General features: G+C 44.9%; 1 protein-coding gene across 1 annotated transcript; it reads right to left on the bottom strand.

Moving 5' to 3' along the window:
- Positions 1-545: 545 nt before the first annotated feature.
- LOC113014032 (uncharacterized) lies at positions 546-18,682 on the bottom strand. The gene is made up of 11 exons (XM_080291470.1): positions 18,552-18,682; positions 18,374-18,415; positions 12,417-12,708; positions 12,183-12,319; positions 4,658-4,952; positions 4,304-4,455; positions 3,925-4,216; positions 3,639-3,784; positions 3,170-3,413; positions 1,611-1,789; positions 546-1,533 (listed from the first exon to the last, which is right to left on the bottom strand). The coding sequence occupies exons 1-11, from the start codon at positions 18,580-18,582 to the stop codon at positions 1,472-1,474; spliced, it is 1,872 nt and encodes a 623-aa protein (XP_080147596.1). The 5' UTR covers positions 18,583-18,682; the 3' UTR covers positions 546-1,471.
- Between the last annotated feature and the right edge of the window lie 519 nt (positions 18,683-19,201).

Genomic DNA, 19,201 nt, shown 5'->3' with positions numbered 1-19,201 from the left:
GATTCTCCTTGGTAATAGTGTGCTAGGCTGACATAGGCAGCAATCAAGCATGTTTTCAGCACCAGGAGAAACTGGAACACCTGAAAGAAAACTGTGAAAGAACGGGCGAATAAAGAACATGCAAACTCCACAAAGAAGGGCTCCACCAAGGTTTACAACCCAGAAATCTCATCAGTGCTATCAACAGACATAGAAAGGATTCTTGGGGCACAGATCGTGATCGGGATCAGTGCTAGCACTACTGCTGTGATCCAGCAGTGCTATCCACTGAGCCATACTATTACTAGGATGACATTTATTCATATTATTGCTATAAAAATTACATCATTAAATACATTTTAAGATATTTTTCACATACCAGTGAAGTGCCCCATACTCATATTTGCCTCCAAACATTGCCTCCAATCATATGACCCCCACAGGTTACACAAGCTGTTTGTTCTCGTGTCTGTGCCCTTCGATGCCTTCCCCAAACCACAGCTCAGTCCATGTTTAAGCCATTTGCCTTTATCTACTAAAAAACGCTGTCAAAGCTAAAATGAGGACATGGGCCAAGCTAGTGTAATATTTATTATATTAAATTAAACAGCGATTAGTGATACACTTTAAATGACAGGCAGACTTTCTTGTTACTTCTGTAGTGTTCTTATGAGGATTACCAATCACATACTGGACTCCTTTATTTGCTTTGGTTCATGAGCACACTCACATTCATGACACATGTATGTTTATGCAGATTGCTTCCACAAACAAACAAAAAGGTTCAGATCAATAGTTTTAAAACCTTTTTACCACCAGCATACATCATATCCTGTATCTGTTGGACTCACCCAGAAGTCTATACACCTTTAGGCCTGGAAGGTTCTTTACCTTCTTACCGTCAGTCTAACACTTCTGCATTTGGAAGACTTCAATTAACTTTTTTTTTCACTGTATTGTTAGCGCTGCATACACACACACATCAATCCATTAAATCCATCTTATCAATGTTAAACAAAACACATTCACATTACAATTTGTCACAAACTAATCTTTGTCACACATAACAACAGCTCCTTAAATTTTTTCCAACCCAGGTGACCATAGAAGAGAAAACAAGAGTAAGTTCATCACTTTGGTCCATACTACAGATACTATAGTGTACTATACTATAACGTGGACCTAGTTTTTGCAGGCATTTATTGTTATATATAATGCAAAGGAATAAGCTCGCCTGCTTTTTATAAATATAATTATAATAATTCCCATGAGCAATAGTACAAACCAAACAGCAAAAATTTAGACAGAAATTATTTACACATGACTTCAACTTAATGTGTTGTCATTAGGATTGGCGATATGAAAAAGATAAACAGTGTTCTATGCAGTTACTGAATTTTTGCCAGAATTTAAAAGAGTGCAAAACAAATTCAAATATAAACTATTTCTAACAAAATAACTATGCATCACAGTTTCTACTGTGTCATCTCCTTTATGGATTTTTTGGATCCTTGGTGCTGGAGAAATAAACTCTCTGCACAGCATCGTCAGAACCTGAAAGGACATGAGTTACATTTAAATTAAGGCAATGCACAAGGGTTGTACACAAGCCAACATGTTGCAAGTAAAACCTGATTGGCAGATGAAGTTGAGGTTCTCCCCACAGGGCTGGTCCTGCCAGAGGAAGTGCTCTGTGCTGGCCACGCCTCCACAGGTGCTGGAGTAGCTGTCAGGAACAAAATCTTGTGGCCAATTTAAGAAATTCATGGAATATCCAGACATCCAGAACCACTCGTCTGCTCTGAGGGATCTTTTGGACAGAGAAAAATATATGAACAGATTTAAACTGAATGGATAAACTGCTATTGATAGAGCATAGGCAGCACTTGTTTACATTGAGTTTGACAAAAGCTACATGATTGATATTTATCTTTAAAATAACAATATATATTACTAATTTGTATGGTCAGGAAGACACTAAATACATTTTGTTATTCTGCAAGCTCAAGGCTGGCCTTTCCGGTATAACACTTCAGTCCAAACGGAGTAAAAAAAAAAGAAAATAAGAAGAATTTCACTACAAAAAAAAAAAAAGTGTACAAATCAAAGTGTACAAATCAATCAATAGAAATTTCTTTCAAATTTCTTGTGGATTAAATAATGTCAATTAAGTTTCTGCCACCCCTATGTTAGAGCAGGTTTGCTGTTGTCTGGGAAAGGCAGCTGTGGAAATGAGTATACACAACAAAACAAAGCATCTGACTTATAGATTTACAGTACCATATCACACTATTAGAGCACTTTGCTCTCGCACTGCAGGCCTACTTGTTGTTCCTAGAGTATTTAAAAGTAGAATGGGAGGCAGAGCCTTCAGTTTTCAGGCCCCTCTTCTGTGGAACCAGCTTCCAGTTTGGATTCAGAAGACAGACACTATCTCTACTTTTAAGATTAGGCTTAAAACTTTCCTTTTTGCTAAAGCATATAGTTAGGGCTGGACCAGGTGATCCTGAATCCTCCCTTAGTTATGCTGCAATAGACGTAGGCTGCCGGGGATTCCCATGATGCATTGAGTTTTTCCTTTCCAGTCACCTTTCTCACTCACTATGTGTTAATAGACCTCTCTGCATTGAATCATACGTGTTATTAATCTCTGTCTCTCTTCCACAGCATGTCTTTATCCTGTCTTCCTTCTCTCACCCCAACCGGTCGCAGCAGATGGCCCCGCCCCTCCCTGAGCCTGGTTCTGCTGGAGGTTTCTTCCTGTTAAAAGGGAGTTTTTCCTTCCCACTGTTGCCAAAGTGCTTGCTCATAGGGGTTCATAATATTGGGTTTTTCTTTTCTTTTTTATTGTAGGGTCGACCTTATAATATAAAGCACCTTGAGGCTGTTGTTGTGATTCGGCACTCTATAAGAAAATTTTTATTGTTATCAGAGATCACTTCTTCTTTGAACAATTGGTAGTTATTTTCATTTTCTTCATTCATTGTTCACATTTCTTTCTAGCTTTTCTTGTTTTGATTTTGTTATTTCTTTGATTTCCTTGTGGTCATCTGACATTATTTCTAGTTCTTTAATAGATTTTTTATTACACTTGTGATTGGAGAGCTCCACCATCTCATTTATATTTTGTCATGCTGATTCACTGATCTGTAAATGTACATCAACTAAATGAATCTATAGCTATCAGTACCTGCGCAGTCCCAGCCAGACGTGGTCTGTGAGAGAGAAAGGAACGAGGCCCAGCAGCTGCTCCAACTCGCTTTGCTCCTGTTGGTTGTGAAGGCTGAGCAGGTCCCAGTAATAACGTCTACAGTACATCAGAGCATCAGACCAGCAGAGCCTCTCTCCCACAACCGTCACGTTCCTGCCACCAAACTGCAGGCTCACAGGTGGAGGAGGGCTGGAAGGAGGTGGAGGAATGACAACATCTGGCACTGCAGGGAAGTATTCTTATTAGAAACCATATTTGGTTTTTTATTGTTTTCCGTTTATCTTAACATCTTAAATTGCAATGTTCTGTATTAAAATTGGACACCGAAAGCTAACTGTGAGCAAAGATAAAATATTAGAAAAAAGGGTAACAACAGTAAAAATGTTACCATAATTTAAGCACACACAACAACCAAAGAACTTCCAAAAATAACATCCCAAGACCCTACCAGATAGAGAAGCAAACACCTCCACTTCACACAGAGTCATATATCTCTTAATTCCTGGTATGATCACATTGACGTAGCGACCTTCCATTGCATTACACTGGAATGTGTATGTTGGTGTGCCATCTAATGATTCAATCATGCCACAACTGATGGATTTAGAGAAACAACAAAGAAAATGTCAGTTTTAATTTCTAATCTATGTTCAAACATTAGTTTGTTGTTGTTTAAGTACAGAAAAAAATTTAACTTAATGGTTATGGAGAAATGCTCAGAAATCAGATCTCACCTGGGGTTTTGGTTACCATTTTGATCCAGCGAGTTCCCGATCAGGATCTGTGCCCCAAGAATCCTTTCTATAACAGCATCCTGTCTGTTGATGATGGTGACAGCACTGACTTTATAGACAGCCAACAAGTCTACTCTCCACCAGGGATCCAGATCTTCTAAAGTATGTGTACAGCATCCTGAGTCCAAGTTTCCATTTCTGCATCCATCGACACCTTTTGAAGGCCCATATGCTGCACTAACAGATGACTGTACTGTTTCTCTGTTTAAGGCCACATTTTGAAGCGGCTCCACTAAATTGTTGAAAGGAAAAAATGGGCATGAATCAGTAAAAGGCAGACGTCTTTCAGTAGATCAGATCCAGTCGCTTAAAGCTCTACCTGCTGGGGCAGCATACACCTCCACTTCACACAGGGTGAGAGTCTTCTTCTGTCCAGGAAGAAACATATTCACAAAGCGACCCTCCATGCTGCCTCCATCACACCGGTATGTGTAGGTTTTACCTGCTTTGATATGTGAGATGGAAGCACACCTGACAGCAGAGAGTGTGGGGGCAGTATTATGTTAGTATTATGGACTTCATGTTAAGGAGAAAGTAACATCAAGTAATTAACTAGTCCTGTGGTCGATAATATGTATATTCTAATTGCTGAAACATTGCTGTTCAAGTTATTCTAAAATAAAACAAAGAAAGAAAAAAAAAACACAATGAACGTTGACTGATATAAAATTACCTGGGATTACTGTTTCCATTGTTGTCCAGTGAATTTCCTATTCTGATCTCAGCTCCATCCAGTCTTTCAGCACAGCAGTCTCCTCTGTTGGTGACTTTTACAGCAGTGATTGTAAAGCTTCGCTGCAGGTCCACCCTCCACCAGGGGTTGGTCTCGTCTTCAGCCGTGTGGCTACAGAACCCATTGCTATAGAACGAGTTCCGTCTGCCATCGATGGCTTTGGACGCAGTGGCAAAGGAGAGTGTAGATGACTGGGTAGCTTCTCCTTTGAGTGCCACATTGGGTAATGGGTATCCTTGAAGGAAAACCAAGAGGACAATAATTTCTTTTGGTTGGGCTCTGACAACCCTTACTGGTAAAAAAAATAAAAAACCCCAAAACAAATAAGGATTAAAGCATCATTATATTTTTTCAGTAATCAAAAACACCCTGACACGAATGCCTTCATTTGTACTTTTACTCAGTCACTTAGTCTTCCTTATCAGCATCAGAATTAGTGGTGCAACGGATCAAAAATCTCACGGTTCGGATCGGATCACGGTTTTAAGTCACGGATAGGATAAATTTTCGGATCAGCAAAAATAGAAAAAAAAGACAAAAATTCGACTCACCATTTATTTATTTAAGTATTTTTTGCCTATTAAAAAACATTCAATTGAAGACTCATTTCACTCACTTATACAAAAACAAATTAAGGTGCATATGGACATTATGGACCATGCTGGGCAGCCTCTGCATCCTCTGCACACGGCCATAAACAACCAGAGGATTCTGTTCAGTGACAGGTTGCTTCTCCCAAAGTCAAGGAGCAGCAGACTTAAAGTCCTTTGTCCCACACGCCATTAAACTGTTTAACTCCTCGCTGGAGGGGAGAGGGAGGGGAGACGGGGACAAAGGATGGGGGAACAAGTAAGCTGTAGTGCCTTTTCACTGTGCAATAGTTTTTGTTAATAACCAACGGTGTAATAAATCAAATCACTTTTATTGTCACTTCACATGTGCAGGTACACTGGTACAGTACATGTGAGTGAAATTCTTGTGTGCAAGCTTCACAAGCAACAGAGTTGTGCAAAAAATACAATAACATAAAACAAGAAAAATATAAGAATGGCTAAATCTGAGAGTAATAAATATATGTTCAATAGACTCACTTGAAATGTGCCGTTCCCTTGTATTCTTATTCCTATTTATTCTATTTATCCCTTTTGTATTCTCTGTATTTATATATGTGTATATATGGTATTGTAGCGGGTCAGGGCTGTTCGGGGTTCTGTTTTTACAGTTATGTTTTGTTTATGTTACCATAGTGACGGGTGACGCCCTCTTGCTGCGACGGTGTGTCCTTCCAGGGTCAGAGGGCGCCCTGTGTGTTGTTGTTGTTGCTGTGCTGTTTCCGCACTGAGCAGTGAGCTAGCGGCAGTGTTCTTCTGGCAGATGTAAATAAATGGCGGTGCTCCCTGGCTAAGAGGGCGGGGGAGCAAGACCGAATGGAATTCTGTCTCCTCCTTGTCTGAGCTTGCCACATTGGTGTCAGAAGTGGGATAGCTCACCCTCGCCGTAATGGAGAGAGACATTCAGAGGCTGGAGCAAGCTGTCGAGGAGAACATTCCCCACGTGGGAAGCTGGCGATTGAAGAGAGAGGATGTGAGTGGCCATGTAAGTCCCCCGACGGGTCCCGATGGCGCGAGCGCACCACGGCGATGGCCCATCACGACAGACGCTAGGGCAATGCTTCATGGGCTACATCTGTCGACCCACACGCCGAGCCCCCAACCGCGAGCAGTTATGCCTACCACGCCAGTTAAGGTACCGAAATACAATGGGCTAACCCCGCTAGAGCCCTACCTCTCACAAGTGCGGCTGGCCGCCAGACATAGTGGCTGGAGCGAAGAGGAGACTGCTACACACCTAGTGCTAGCATTAGAGGGAGATGCACTGCAGATACTCCTTGACCTAGCCCCGGCAGAGCAGCATGAGCTCCAGGCCCTCACCGCGGCACTCGAGAGGCGATTCGGGCAGCGGCACTCCACTGATCAGAGCAGAGAGCGGCTGACCAACCGGAGCCGTTGGCCGGAGGAGAGCCTGGGCACCTTTGCAGCAGACGTGTTGCTGTATGCTCGTTGTGGCTATCCGGAGTTTCCAGCAGCAGCCCGTGAGGAGCTTAGCCTGCATGCTTTTCTGCAAGGACTTTTCCCAGAGCGACAACGCCAACACGTCCGCCTGGCCATGCCTCAGGGCTGGTGCTCACCTCGCGACCTAACCAGCAGGTGCCCCCCCCCCAAACTACCCAGCTGATGACAGTGACGGGGGAGAAAACTGTTATGCGGGGGAAGAAACTGTTGCGGATCTGAGTGAAGGATCTGGAGCTGGTGCACGACTTCTGGCTCGCCGACATTCAAGACCGGTGCATCATTGGCCTGGATCTGCTGAGCCGCTGGGGGGGCCTGCGTCGACACCGTGAAGCTGGCTATCACTCTTGGCGCAGAGACTTTTGCCCTCCAGCGTGGCCAAAAGCAGGGAGCGAAGGGGACCAGACGAGACAGGCGTCGGGCACCTGCCGCTCAGCAGATTTCGGATGCCGGTGGCTCTGGGTCATCTCCACTCGCCTCAGCCTCAGCCTCAGCCTCTCAGCCCGACAAACCTCCCTCAACCAAGACCATCGAGGCTGTTGATGACCTTTGGCAGCGCAGCAGCGTAGGCCTCAACGTCGACCAGCGCCAGCGGTTGAGGTGCCTTCTGGATGAGAATGTGGACATCTTTGCTGCCAGTGACAAAGACTGTAGGCAGACGAGTCTGGTCCAGCACACCATCGACACCGGCTCTGCTAAGCCCATCTGTCTGCGCCCACACCGGCTGCCCCTCTCAAAACGGCAGGTAGCAGAAGAGAAGATCCGTGAGATGGCTGCGGCTGGGGTGATCGAGTCATCCAATAGCCCATGGGCGGCACCCTGGTTCTGGTGGGGAAGAAGGATGGCAGCCCGAGGTTCTGCGTGGACTTTTGCCGTCTCAATGCAGTCAACAAGAAGGACTCGTACACACTTCTGCGGATCGTCGAGGCCCTAGATTACGTTACCGGCTCCAGCTGGTTCAGCTCCCTCGACCTACGCAGCGGTTACTGGCAGGTGGAGCTAGCCCCCAAAGCAAGGCCTAAGACTGCATTCACCATTGGACAGGGGCTGTGGCAGTTCAGGGTCATGCCATTTGGGCTCTGCAATGCGCCAGCGACGTTTGAGAGGCTGATGGAGAGGGTGCTAGTGGATATCCCTGGTAGCCGCTGCGTTGTGTACCTGGATGACCTGTTGGTGCACGGTGGCGACTTCGACAGTGCACTGTCTCACCTGAGCGAGGTCCATCCGACGAGCTGGGCTGCAGCTCAACCCCGTGAAATGCCGGCTGTTGGCGAGAGAGACCACGTTCTTGGGCCATGTGATCAGCACTCGAGGTGTCACTACTGACCCCGCAAAAGTGGCTGCGGTCCGGGACTGGCCGACTGCCTCGAACGTCCAAGAACTATGGAGCTTCCTGGGCCTAGCCTCCTACTACCGTCAGTTCATCAAGGGGTTCGCGATGATGGCCAGCCCCCTCCACCGCCTGACTGACAAGGGAGTGCTGTTTGGCTGGGGGGGATGCCTGTGCTGCGGCTTTTGCACAGCTGAAGGAGGCCCTCACCAGAGCCCCAGTCCTGGCCTACCCCGACGCCCAGCAACCTTTCATTGTGGACACTGATGCTAGCAATGTAGGAGTCGGGGCGGTCCTTTCCCAGCAGGACGAGGCTGGAGAACAGGTGGTGGCGTACTTCAGTCGTGCCTTGGGGCGAGCCGAGAGGAACTACTGCATGACCCGGTGGGAGCTGCTGGCCGTAGTGCTAGCGGTGCGGCACTTCCAGCCATATCTGCACGGCTGCCGGTTCCTCCTGTGCACTGACCATGCGTCTCTGACTTGGCTCCTGAACTTCAAACACCCAGAAGGGCAGGTGGCCCGCTGGCTGGAGGTCCTTCAGGGCTACGACTTCGAGATCCAGCATTGGGCAGGTCGACAGCATGGCAACGCTGATGCCCTCTCCAGATGGCCCTGCGTAGCCGTCGAGTGCCGCTACTGCCTGCGACAGGAGGAGCGGGCCCAGGAGGTGCTGGGGGTGGCTACTGCTCAGGCCACAGCCGGCGGAGGGGGGTGGCTCCCATTTACAACGCAGCAGCTGAAGCTGGAGCAGGAGGCCGACGCGACGCCCCGCCTGGACGGGGGGTGTCGGGACAGGAGCCCGAGGTGAAGGCCTACTACTCCCAGCACAACAATCTGGAGACCCACGACGGCCTCCTGTACCGGAGATGGTGGGCCCCCGGTCAGGGCAGAGATCTCCTGCAGCTGTTGGTGCCTCAGTCGCATGTGGTCACAGGTGCTTGAGCTGGTCCACAGCTCGGTGGGGGCAGGACACTATGGGAACGCCAAAACTCTCCGCCGCCTCAGGGGACAGTTCTACTGGCCTGGCTGTCGACGGGATGTGGAACTTCATGTGCACTGCTGTGACACCTGCATGGCACAGAAGGGCCCAACTCAACGCTCCACTGCCCCCCTTCAGCAGTACCTGGTGGGGGCCCCAATGGAAAGAGTGGTAGTGGACGTCCTGGGGCCTTTCCCCATCACAGAGTCAGGGAACCGGTATGTGTTGGTGGCTATGGACTATTTCACGAAGTGGCCAGAGGCCCACGGGGTGCCGGACCAGAGCGCAACGACGACGGCCGAGAAGCTGGTGGAGGAGATGTTCACCCGTTTTGGGGTCCCGGCTTAGCTCCACAGTGACCAGGGGCGTAACTTCGAATCGAAGGTCTTTGGGGAGATCTGCCGGCGGCTGGGGGTGGAGAAGACGAGAACCACACTGCTCCACCTGCAAAGCGATGGCTTGGTTGAACACTTTAACCGCATGCTGGCCACCCAGCTCGCCATTCTCACCAATTCAATTCAATTCAATTCAATTTTATTTATATAGCGCCAAATCACAACAAAAGTCGTCTCAAGGCGCTTCATAGATACAGAGAAAAACCCAACAATCATATGACCCCTTTTGAGCAAGCACTTTGGTGACAGTGGGAAGGAAAAACTCCCTTTTAACAGGAAGAAACCTCCGGCAGAACCAGGCTCAGGGAGGGGCGGGGCCATCTGCTGCGACCGGTTGGGGTGAGAGAAGGAAGACAGGATAAAGACATGCTGTGGAAGAGAGACAGAGGTTAATAACAGATATGATTCAATGCAGAGAGGTCTATTAATACATAGTGAGTGAGAAAGGTGACTGGAAAGGAAAAACTCAATGCATCATGGGAATCCCCCGGCAGCCTACATCTATTGCAGCATAACTAAGGGAGGATTCAGGGTCACCTGGTCCAGCCCTAACTATATGCTTTAGCAAAAAGGAAAGTTTTAAGCCTAATCTTAAAAGTAGAGATAGTGTCTGTCTCCCGAATCCAAACTGGAAGCTGGTTCCACAGAAGAGGGGCCTGAAAACTGAAGGCTCTCCCTCCCATTCTACTTTTAAATACTCTAGGAACAACAAGTAGGCCTGCAGAGCGAGAGCGAAGCGCTCTAATAGGGTGATATGGTACTACAAGGTCATTAAGATAAGATGGGGCCTGATTATTTAAGACCTTGTATGTGAGGAGCAGGATTTTGAATTCAATTCTGGATTTAACAGGAAGCCAATGAAGGGAAGCCAAAACAGGAGAAATATGATCTCTCTTTCTAGTCCCTGTCAGGACTCTTGCTGCAGCATTTTGGATTAGTTGAAGGCTTTTCAGCGAGTTTTTTGGACATCCTGGTAATAATGAATTACAGTAGTCCAGCCTGGAAGTAATAAATGCATGAACTAGTTTTTCAGCGTCACTCTGAGACAGGATATTTCTAATCTGCCAGCCGTCACCAGTGGGATTGGGACCGACATCTGCCTCTGGTCCTTTGGTCGTATCGGACTGCAGTTCAGGAGTTCAGCCAGTGCACACCTGCCGCTCTGATGTTTGGACGGGAGTTCCGGATGCCTGTGGATCTGGTGTTCGGGTCCCCCCCTGAGCCGGAGATTGATGGTGGGCCAGAGATGGACTACTACAGGAGGCTGAGGGAGCGGCTGCAGGTGGTTCATGACTACACCCACCAGGCTCAGGCCAGCGCCGGAGTACGACAGAAAAGAGTCTATGACACCAAGTGCCGAGGGGGGGTTTTCATGCCAGGCGACAAGGTCTGGGTGTACTGCCCGGTCCGCAAGAGAGGAGTGTCCCCCAAACTGTGCAGTCACTGGCAAGGGCCGGCGGAGGTCATGGAGCGGCTAACAGAAGTGGTCTACCGCATCCGCATGCCGGGCCTGGAGTGCATGGTGGTGTTGCACCGGGACAGGCTCTCACCGTACCGACCGCTCGCTCCGGCAGACGCTGGGGCAGGGGATGCTGGTGGCACCCCATTTTCTGACCCGAGTGACTTTTCCCCCGCCGGTCGAGACCGGCCGGTGCGCCAAAAGAAGGCACCTGGACATTTGCAGGACTTTGTGTGGGGTAATGGGGTCGTCGGGGACGACTGACCCCTTAGGTGGGGGCTATGTAGCGGGTCAGGGCTGTTCGGGGTTCTGTTTTTACAGTTCTGTTTTGTTTATTTTACCATAGTGACGGGTGACGCCCTCTCGCTGCGACGGTGTGTCCTTCCGGGGTCAGAGGGCGCCCTGTGTGTTGTTGTTGTTGCTGTGCTGTTGCCGCGCTGAGCAGTGAGCTAGCGGCAGTGTTCTTCTGGCAGATGTAAATAAATGGCGGTGCTCCCTGGCTAAGAGTTCGGGGGAGCAAGACCGAACGGAATTCTGTCTCCTCCTTGTCTGAGCTCGCCACAGTATATTACTGCTCACATTCTGCAACTTCTGTCAGTGCTGTGCAACTGGAAACTGAATTTCCCAGAGGAACCCACCCGAGGGATAAATAAAGTTTCATCTAATCTAATGTAATCTATAGGGCAGTACAGGGCTTTGTATCTACCACTCCACTGTGATATAACGAGCGGTCACGGTCACGTGGCTTTCCGTTGCCCTGGAGGTCCACCCATTTGTAGTTAGAGCAACAGAAGATGCCTGGGACAGTTCAGCCATAACTTTAAACTTCTCCTGCTCATTCATGCTTGGAATGATCTTGTCACACTGAAGTGGACGATATATAGCGTGGCTCAAGCACGTTCATCACAGTTTAAACCCCTTGTTTTGCACAACAAAATACGGCCTCCCGTCTGCAGCTAAACACCCCATTAGCTTTTGTAATAGCTTTAGCGCGGTCGGATTGGGCAGCAAAAGGCTGCTTAAATACCGCAAACTCCTCTACTCCGCTACTTGGACCGCTAGCACTGACCATAACTACCGCTTGACAGACCCACCACGTGCACCATACACATATTTTTTTTTTCTTTTTCCAATCTTCGGATCACGTGCGTACCAAACCGTGGAGTGGGATCAGTTCGGATTTCGGATCAACCGTGATCCGTTGCACCACTAATCAGAATTAAAGGTGTTTACCGTAGTACACTTCAACCTCACAGAGACTCAGGACCTTTGCACTTCCTGGTAGGAACACAGTGACGTAGCGTCCCTTCACAGAGTTACATGGAAAGTAAAACGCTTGTCCCTTGGGAATGTGAGAGATGACAGCACACCTGTGTACGAAAAAGTCAAATAGAAAAAGTATAAGAATGAATTAAAAAAAGCCCTACTGATATGATGATTACTGACTTATGGTTATAGCTCTTTCACCTGATGCTTTCAGGGCCACTGATTGATGTTGAATTTCCGATCCAGATTTCAGCACCATCCAGCCTGTTTTCCAATTGATCTCTATTGATTATCATTACAGCTCCAATTGTATACACATTTACCAGGTCTACTCTCCACCAGGGATTAGATTGTCCACTGGTAAGTGTGCAAGACCCTCTTTGATAGCTTGCATCTCTGTTTCCATCAACTGCTCTACCAGCAGTACCCACAGTGCCATTGGTTGAAGATTGGACAGCTGTTTTTTTCAGTGCCAGGTTGTAAAGAAGTTGACCTAAGTGAAAAAAATAACTATTAATCAAAACAGAGGGGATTATTGTTATTTTCTTCTGGAATTGAGCATAAAATAAAATATATATCCATGTCGAGTGTCAAATCAGGAGTTCTTCTATTTGTATTTGTGCTGGTTTGCAATTGGCAATTTACTGCATATTGCACTGAATGTACAGTCATAGTTTGTAGTTTGACCTGATGTGTTTGCAGAGGTGGGACCAAGTCATTGTTTTGCAAGTCTCAAGTAAGTCTCAAGTCTTTGTCCTCAAGTCACAAATCAAGTCTCAAGTAATGTCAGGCAAGTCAGAGTCGAGTCTCAAGTCACTGGTGTAGAAGTTCAAGTAAAGTCACAAGTCTGAAACTTTGAATTTCAATTCCTTTCGAGTCTTTAAAAACAAAAACACGAAAAAAGAATGTTGCAGTTATATGCTAAATGTAAATATTAGACCATGTAATTTTAAAGTCTGTGTTTTTCTCAACACATGACGAAATAGTGAACTTAGAAAATATACACAAATTGTGAAATTGCACCTCTATAAAATGCAGCTCAATTAAACTTAGCTCCAAGAATAATTTTCACCGACAGTTCTGAGATAAGCTGCATGTTATTCTTGGATGCGCTTGTAGGGCCGGCTTTAAAATCGCATGACAAAAATATCATACACATTAAAAAAAACTGCATCACCAATGTAGCCTGGACAAGATTTGCTAGTTAGATGAAGTCAGCTATCTCATCGTAGCAAAAGAGAAGCACCACCTACTGTTCTTTATGTAACTTCAACTGTCGGAGAAAGTTGGAAGTTGCTCCATCTCTGTCTGTGATTCTCTTCTTGCATGTTTTGTATATTGCATTTCGGTTTTTTGTTGACTACTTCATAGTTTATGTACCTGAAAAAAATAACTCCTTGCAGCATTTTTGAGCGTTTTTTTTTTTTTTAAATCTGCTTAATTTGATTGGCTGTGCTACAGCTCACGCACACATAGTATGGAGTGTGGTTTGAATAAACGAATCAATGAATTGAATTAATGGTGCACACTTTCTATATAATATGTATGTTAAATTTTATATTTGGGGTGAAATATCAATTCTTTTCAAGTAAACCGGTTCAAGTCCAATTCAAGTCCCAGGTCATTGGTGTAAAAGTCCAAGTCAAGTCACAAGTCCTAAAACATTTTTTCAAGTCAAGTCTAAAGTCATAAAATTAATGACTCGAGTCTGACTCGAGTCCAAGTCATGTGACTCGAGTCCACACCTCTGTGTGTTTGTGATCATTTCTTCTAGGAGCGTTAATTACGGTGTGTTCACACCGAACGCAATAGATGAGACCAGAGCATTAGGTTTACATGGAAAGTCAATGTAGAAGCGCGATGATGTGCGACTGCAGATCCCGCGAAAATTCAGAAGCAGATTTGCGTCGCGAAAATGCATCAAACGCGCATCAAAGCAGCGCGTCTGGCGCGTTTGACTCGCGAATAAAAATACGTGCGTCAGTTTTTGTGTTGCATTTTGTGCATTCACGCGTATCGCGTCTACTGCTCGAGTTGGAAAAATCTGAACTTCAGCGTCAATCTGCGACGCGACAACCAATCAGGAGCCTGGTGACGTGGCCCTGACCTAGGTCAAAGGGGCAGGTCCAGCCAAAGGCCTTCATTCTTCATTCAGTATGGAGGAATGGTTAATCAACGCCGTAGCAAACCACCCGGAGCTGTACGACACCAGCTGCTTTCTGTACCGAGACAGGAATAAAAAGGACCGAGCTTGGAGAAAGATACGTGAAGAGATCGGGCAACCTGGTAAGTTCATTCATTTCTCTTTTTAAATTTTTGACTGACCCGGGGAAGCCGCACAAAAGCTAGCAAGCCCGCCTACTGTCCCGCTATTTTCCCACTGATGTACAAATACCTTTCTGCTTTTATGTTGTCATATAGGAATATATGTTATTGTTTATTAATAAACAGCACACAGTGGTCCCGCTGTTCACTGCCTCGCGTCACTGCCTCGCTTTTTCGCTGATTTCTTATTGCACAGTACAGCATTGCATTCTGCAGCCTGATTGTCAAATCTCCTCCATGTCGTGGCTCCTGTGCTTGCCAAATTTATCATGTTTGGTTTTGATAACCATCACATCCAATAGAAAAAACAGCACAAAAACACTCATAACTATGACCCTCATTCGGAAATACACACCTGCACCGGGATGGAAAAAGGCGCATGAAAGTGGCAGGCAGACGAAGACAAAACGCGGCATAATAATACTTTTACATTTTAAAATCTACAAAGGTTTTCACTTTGAGAATCAACTTGTGAGAACTGTGACTAATGTTCATGTGTGTGGGGAAAAAGTGTATAAAGTGCGTGGCTAGTTATTCTGAGAACCCCTGCTGCAATAAATGAGGGACCACTGTACAGTGAGGCAAAAAAGTAATCAGGGTGGAAAATAAGTATTTGGTCAATAACAAAAATACAACTCAATACTTTGTAACATAACCTTTGTTGGCAATAACAGAGGTCAAACGTTTACTATAGGTCTTTACCAGGTTTGCACACACAGTAGCTGGTATTTTGGCCCATTCCTCCATGTAGATCTTCTCGAGAGCAGTGATGTTTTGGGGCTGTCGCCGAGCAACACGGACTTTCAACTCCCGCCACAGATTTTCTATGGGGTTGAGGTCTGGAGACTGGCTAGGCCACTCCAGGACTTTCAAATGCTTCTTACGGAGCCACTCCTTTGTTGCCCGGGCGGTGTGTTTTGGATCATTGTCATGTTGGAAGACCCAGCCTCGTTTCATCTTCAAAGTTCTCACTGATGGAAGGAGGTTTTGGCTCAAGATCTCACGATACATGGCCCCATTCATTCTGTCCTTAACACGGATCAGTCGTCCTGTCCCCTTGGCAGAAAAACAGCCCCATAGCATGATGTTTCCACCCCCATGCTTCACAGTAGGTATGGTGTTCTTGGGATGCAACTCAGTATTCTTCTTCCTCCAAACACGACGAGTTGAGTTTATACCAAAAAGTTCTACTTTGGTTTCATCTGACCACATGACATTCTCCCAATCCTCTGCTGTATCATCCATGTGCTCTCTGGCAAACTTCAGACGGGCCTGGACATGCACTGGCTTCAGCAGCGGAACACGTCTGGCACTGCGGGATTTGATTCCCTGCCGTTGTAGTGTGTTACTGATGGTGACCTTTGTTACTTTGGTCCCAGCTCTCTGCAGGTCATTCACCAGGTCCCCCCGTGTGGTTCTGGGATCTTTGCTCACCGTTCTCATGATCATTTTGACCCCACGGGATGAGATCTTGCGTGGAGCCCCAGATCGAGGGAGATTATCAGTGGTCTTGTATGTCTTCCATTTTCTGATGATTGCTCCCACAGTTGATTTTTTCACACCAAGCTGCTTGCCTATTGTAGATTCACTCTTCCCAGTCTGGTGCAGGTCTACAATACTTTTCCTGGTGTCCTTCGAAAGCTCTTTGGTCTTGGCCATGGCGGAGTTTGGAGTCTGACTGTTTGAGGCTGTGGACAGGTGTCTTTTATACAGATGATGAGTTCAAACAGGTGCCATTCATACAGGTAACGAGTGGGGGACAGAAAAGCTTCTTACAGAAGACGTTACAGGTCTGTGAGAGCCAGAGATTTTCCTTGTTTGAGGTGACCAAATACTTATTTTCCACCCTAATTTACGAATAAATTCTTTACAAATCCTACCATGTGGATTCATGGATTTTTTTTTCACATTCTGTCTCTCACAGTTGAAGTGTACCTCTGGTGCAAATTACTGACCTCTGTCATCATTTTAAGTGGGGGAACTTGCACAATCGGTGGCTGACTAAATACTTTTTTTGCCCCACTGTGTATACTTTCTCTATGACTATTGTTTTCAACCTGTTAACATTTAATATTGTCTTGACAGAGTCAACTGATTTTGCAAGTTTTTGCTTTATTACTTTAGGGCCAACCAGTAGAGATAAAAGAATAGGAAGAATGAAAAGATCTCAAAATATTGAGAATTTCTTCCTGAAGAAGGCTAAAATACAACCAGAAGCAGAGAGCAATGTCAGGGAAAGGTTGACTGAGCAGCAGGCATCATTGTCATTGAGTTCTACAAATGAAGGTATGTGTGAAAATGAATAAGGAAAATGCAAGGAAGGGATGTTTATATTGTCAATTGTTCAACCGATTCATAGGGGACAAATCCTAATATTTGGGAATAAATAATTAACTAAGCAAATATATTTATTGTGGCACATAATTGTAAAGTAAAACAAAATCCTTCTTTAAATAACATGTTTTTTATTTAATGATCCACCTATTCTAAATCACTGATAATATTTGATGAAGCATAGAGTAGGTACTTGAGTAAATGCTTACTTTCAAAACATAAAGATTTTTGCAACTGCTGCTGTTTACAAATGTGCATGCATACGTCTGTTGGCTGAGTTGGGGAAAAGTTCTCAATAGAGTTTTTGAGCACAGCAAGGAAATCTGTCAGTTCATGGACGTGACATGTATAATGCGGTGAAGGCAACAAGTGAAGCTGTCACAAATGCACCAGTGCCACCTGCCTCACTTTCCCTGTTGCCAAGTAATGTTGAACCAAGTCAGTGCAACAGTGCACCCAAATGTGCACTTTGCTGATAAACTGAGCGCACTTCGAAGCAAAAAAATGAGAATTTCAAGCTGCATTATAAACCATTTACAGTTGATGTGGAAACTGTACCAGTGCAGATTCAGATTGAGCTGCATTCTAATGGGACACTCAAGGGAAAGTACGACACTGAATGGCCCGCAGAGTTTATTAGTTATATTCCTGAAGCAATGCCCCCGGCTCAAACCTTGTGTATGTTTTCATTTATTTTTTTCTGGGGATTTTGGCAGCATGTTCATATTTCTAACTTGCATAATTTTGACAGGACATATTTTTTATGGAGAGCAAAATATTTAAAGTTAAAGCTTATTTATTCTGGAATTATATTCCTGTCTGTATTCATATTTATGTTTACAAAAACATTGTTTTAGTGTTCAATAAATGTTTATCTTGTCTGACCTAAAGTGTACCTTGAGGTTTGGTCCCCTGTGCAATTGAGTTTGACACCTCTGTATTAAGAGAACACTCTCTGTGTGAAAAGTAATGGCTCTTCCTTTGACAGTCATGAATTAACTTTAATTAACTACACACTGTAGAAACTTGAGTTCAGTATCAGTAGACACACTCAGACCTGAGCAGACCTGCTGAATCAAGAAATCACTTAAAAAGAAGCTGTCTGACAAAGTGAAGCAGGCTAAAAGATCAAACAAAGTATCATCACTGATATCAGTCTACCTCCAACAGTGGAATGGTTTGTAGGTCTTTTCTAGAACCATGAATTTGTTCTGAGCTGTCAGATTTATCAGGATTAATTTGCCCTTTTAATAAAAAAAAATAAATAAATATGGATTTTCATTCAGCTTCATCTTATTGATCTCAACTGCCATGCACCGAGACAGTTTCATGTTGGTTTGAAGGTAACTTGCTCCAGCACTTGGCTGTGCTTTGAGTTTTTATTTGATTTGTGATTCTCTTGGTACAATCCATTGGTTGTCATTGAAATCAGCTTTTTAATATTCTTTTTTTTCCAGTTCCCACCATATGCTAAGTTTGTAATTACTAAAAAGAGTTACCTGCCAGTGCTCCAGATGTTAATGTTAACATGATGGAAATGCCTGTTAACATATAGAGATTGAAAATATTTAAAAAACTGAATTATTATTTTGAATTGTTTTAGTGATGTGTGTATTAAATGCCATCTATTGTCATTTTACCTTTTTTTAATAGACAGTTTAAGAAAATTTAACTTACCAGTGAAGCTCAGTATATGACTGCCCCTCATGGTTATGGAAAGTATCCAAGTCAAATTAATTCTGACATTACATATACTAATTAATGGTACACTCCAGCTGGTAGCTAGATTGACTTAGTGGCTCTGTAGCTTTCTACTAAGCTCTCTTAATCACACCCTTATTTGTTGAGATTAAAAAAAATGCAAATTTTAGTCACTAAAGTTTGCATGAACAACAAACACACCCAGATTGATATCTGCTGCTTCGTCTGTTCTGCAAAGGTTAGCAAGACTGGCTACAGAATTTCAAGGTCAATCCACTAATTTCACACACAACTAGGCCTGCATAATAAATCGAAAATCTATTGTCAGTGCGATATCAGCCTATGCGATGGGCCCATCACAAAAAAATGGCATAAACTGCGACAATTGGGTACCTCAAAATGTTTACACATGTGCTTTAAAGAATTTACCAATCAAAGAAACCCCTTTACACATTTGACCAGTCAAATAGAGCCCTTCACAGCATTAACCAATCAAACGGATTAGAGGCCCGTCTCCCATGTAGGTGGGGAGCGAACAACGCTGCAGCAAGAGTTGTAATGGCTGAGAGCGAGACGCATGATGAGAACACTACTGACTATGAACTTGTGTCTAAAGAAAAATAGTA

The sequence above is a fragment of the Astatotilapia calliptera genome, chromosome 3 (genome assembly GCF_964374335.1).
Source record: "Astatotilapia calliptera chromosome 3, fAstCal68.1, whole genome shotgun sequence".
Lineage (NCBI taxonomy): Eukaryota > Metazoa > Chordata > Actinopteri > Cichliformes > Cichlidae > Astatotilapia > Astatotilapia calliptera.
The sequence above is the reverse complement of the archived record's forward strand: the minus strand, read 5'-3'. Positions and strand labels throughout refer to the sequence as shown.

Coding starts and splice junctions, on each gene's coding strand:
- LOC113014032 (XM_080291470.1), bottom strand. CDS start 18,582: ATGAGGGGCAGTCATATACTGAGCTTCACTG. Junction 12,709..18,373: donor AACATCTGGAGCACTGGCAG/GTAACTCTTTTT, acceptor TTTTTCACTTAG/GTCAACTTCTTTACAACCTG. Junction 4,953..12,182: donor TGAGGTTGAAGTGTACTACG/GTAAACACCTTT, acceptor TTTTCCTTCAAG/GATACCCATTACCCAATGTG.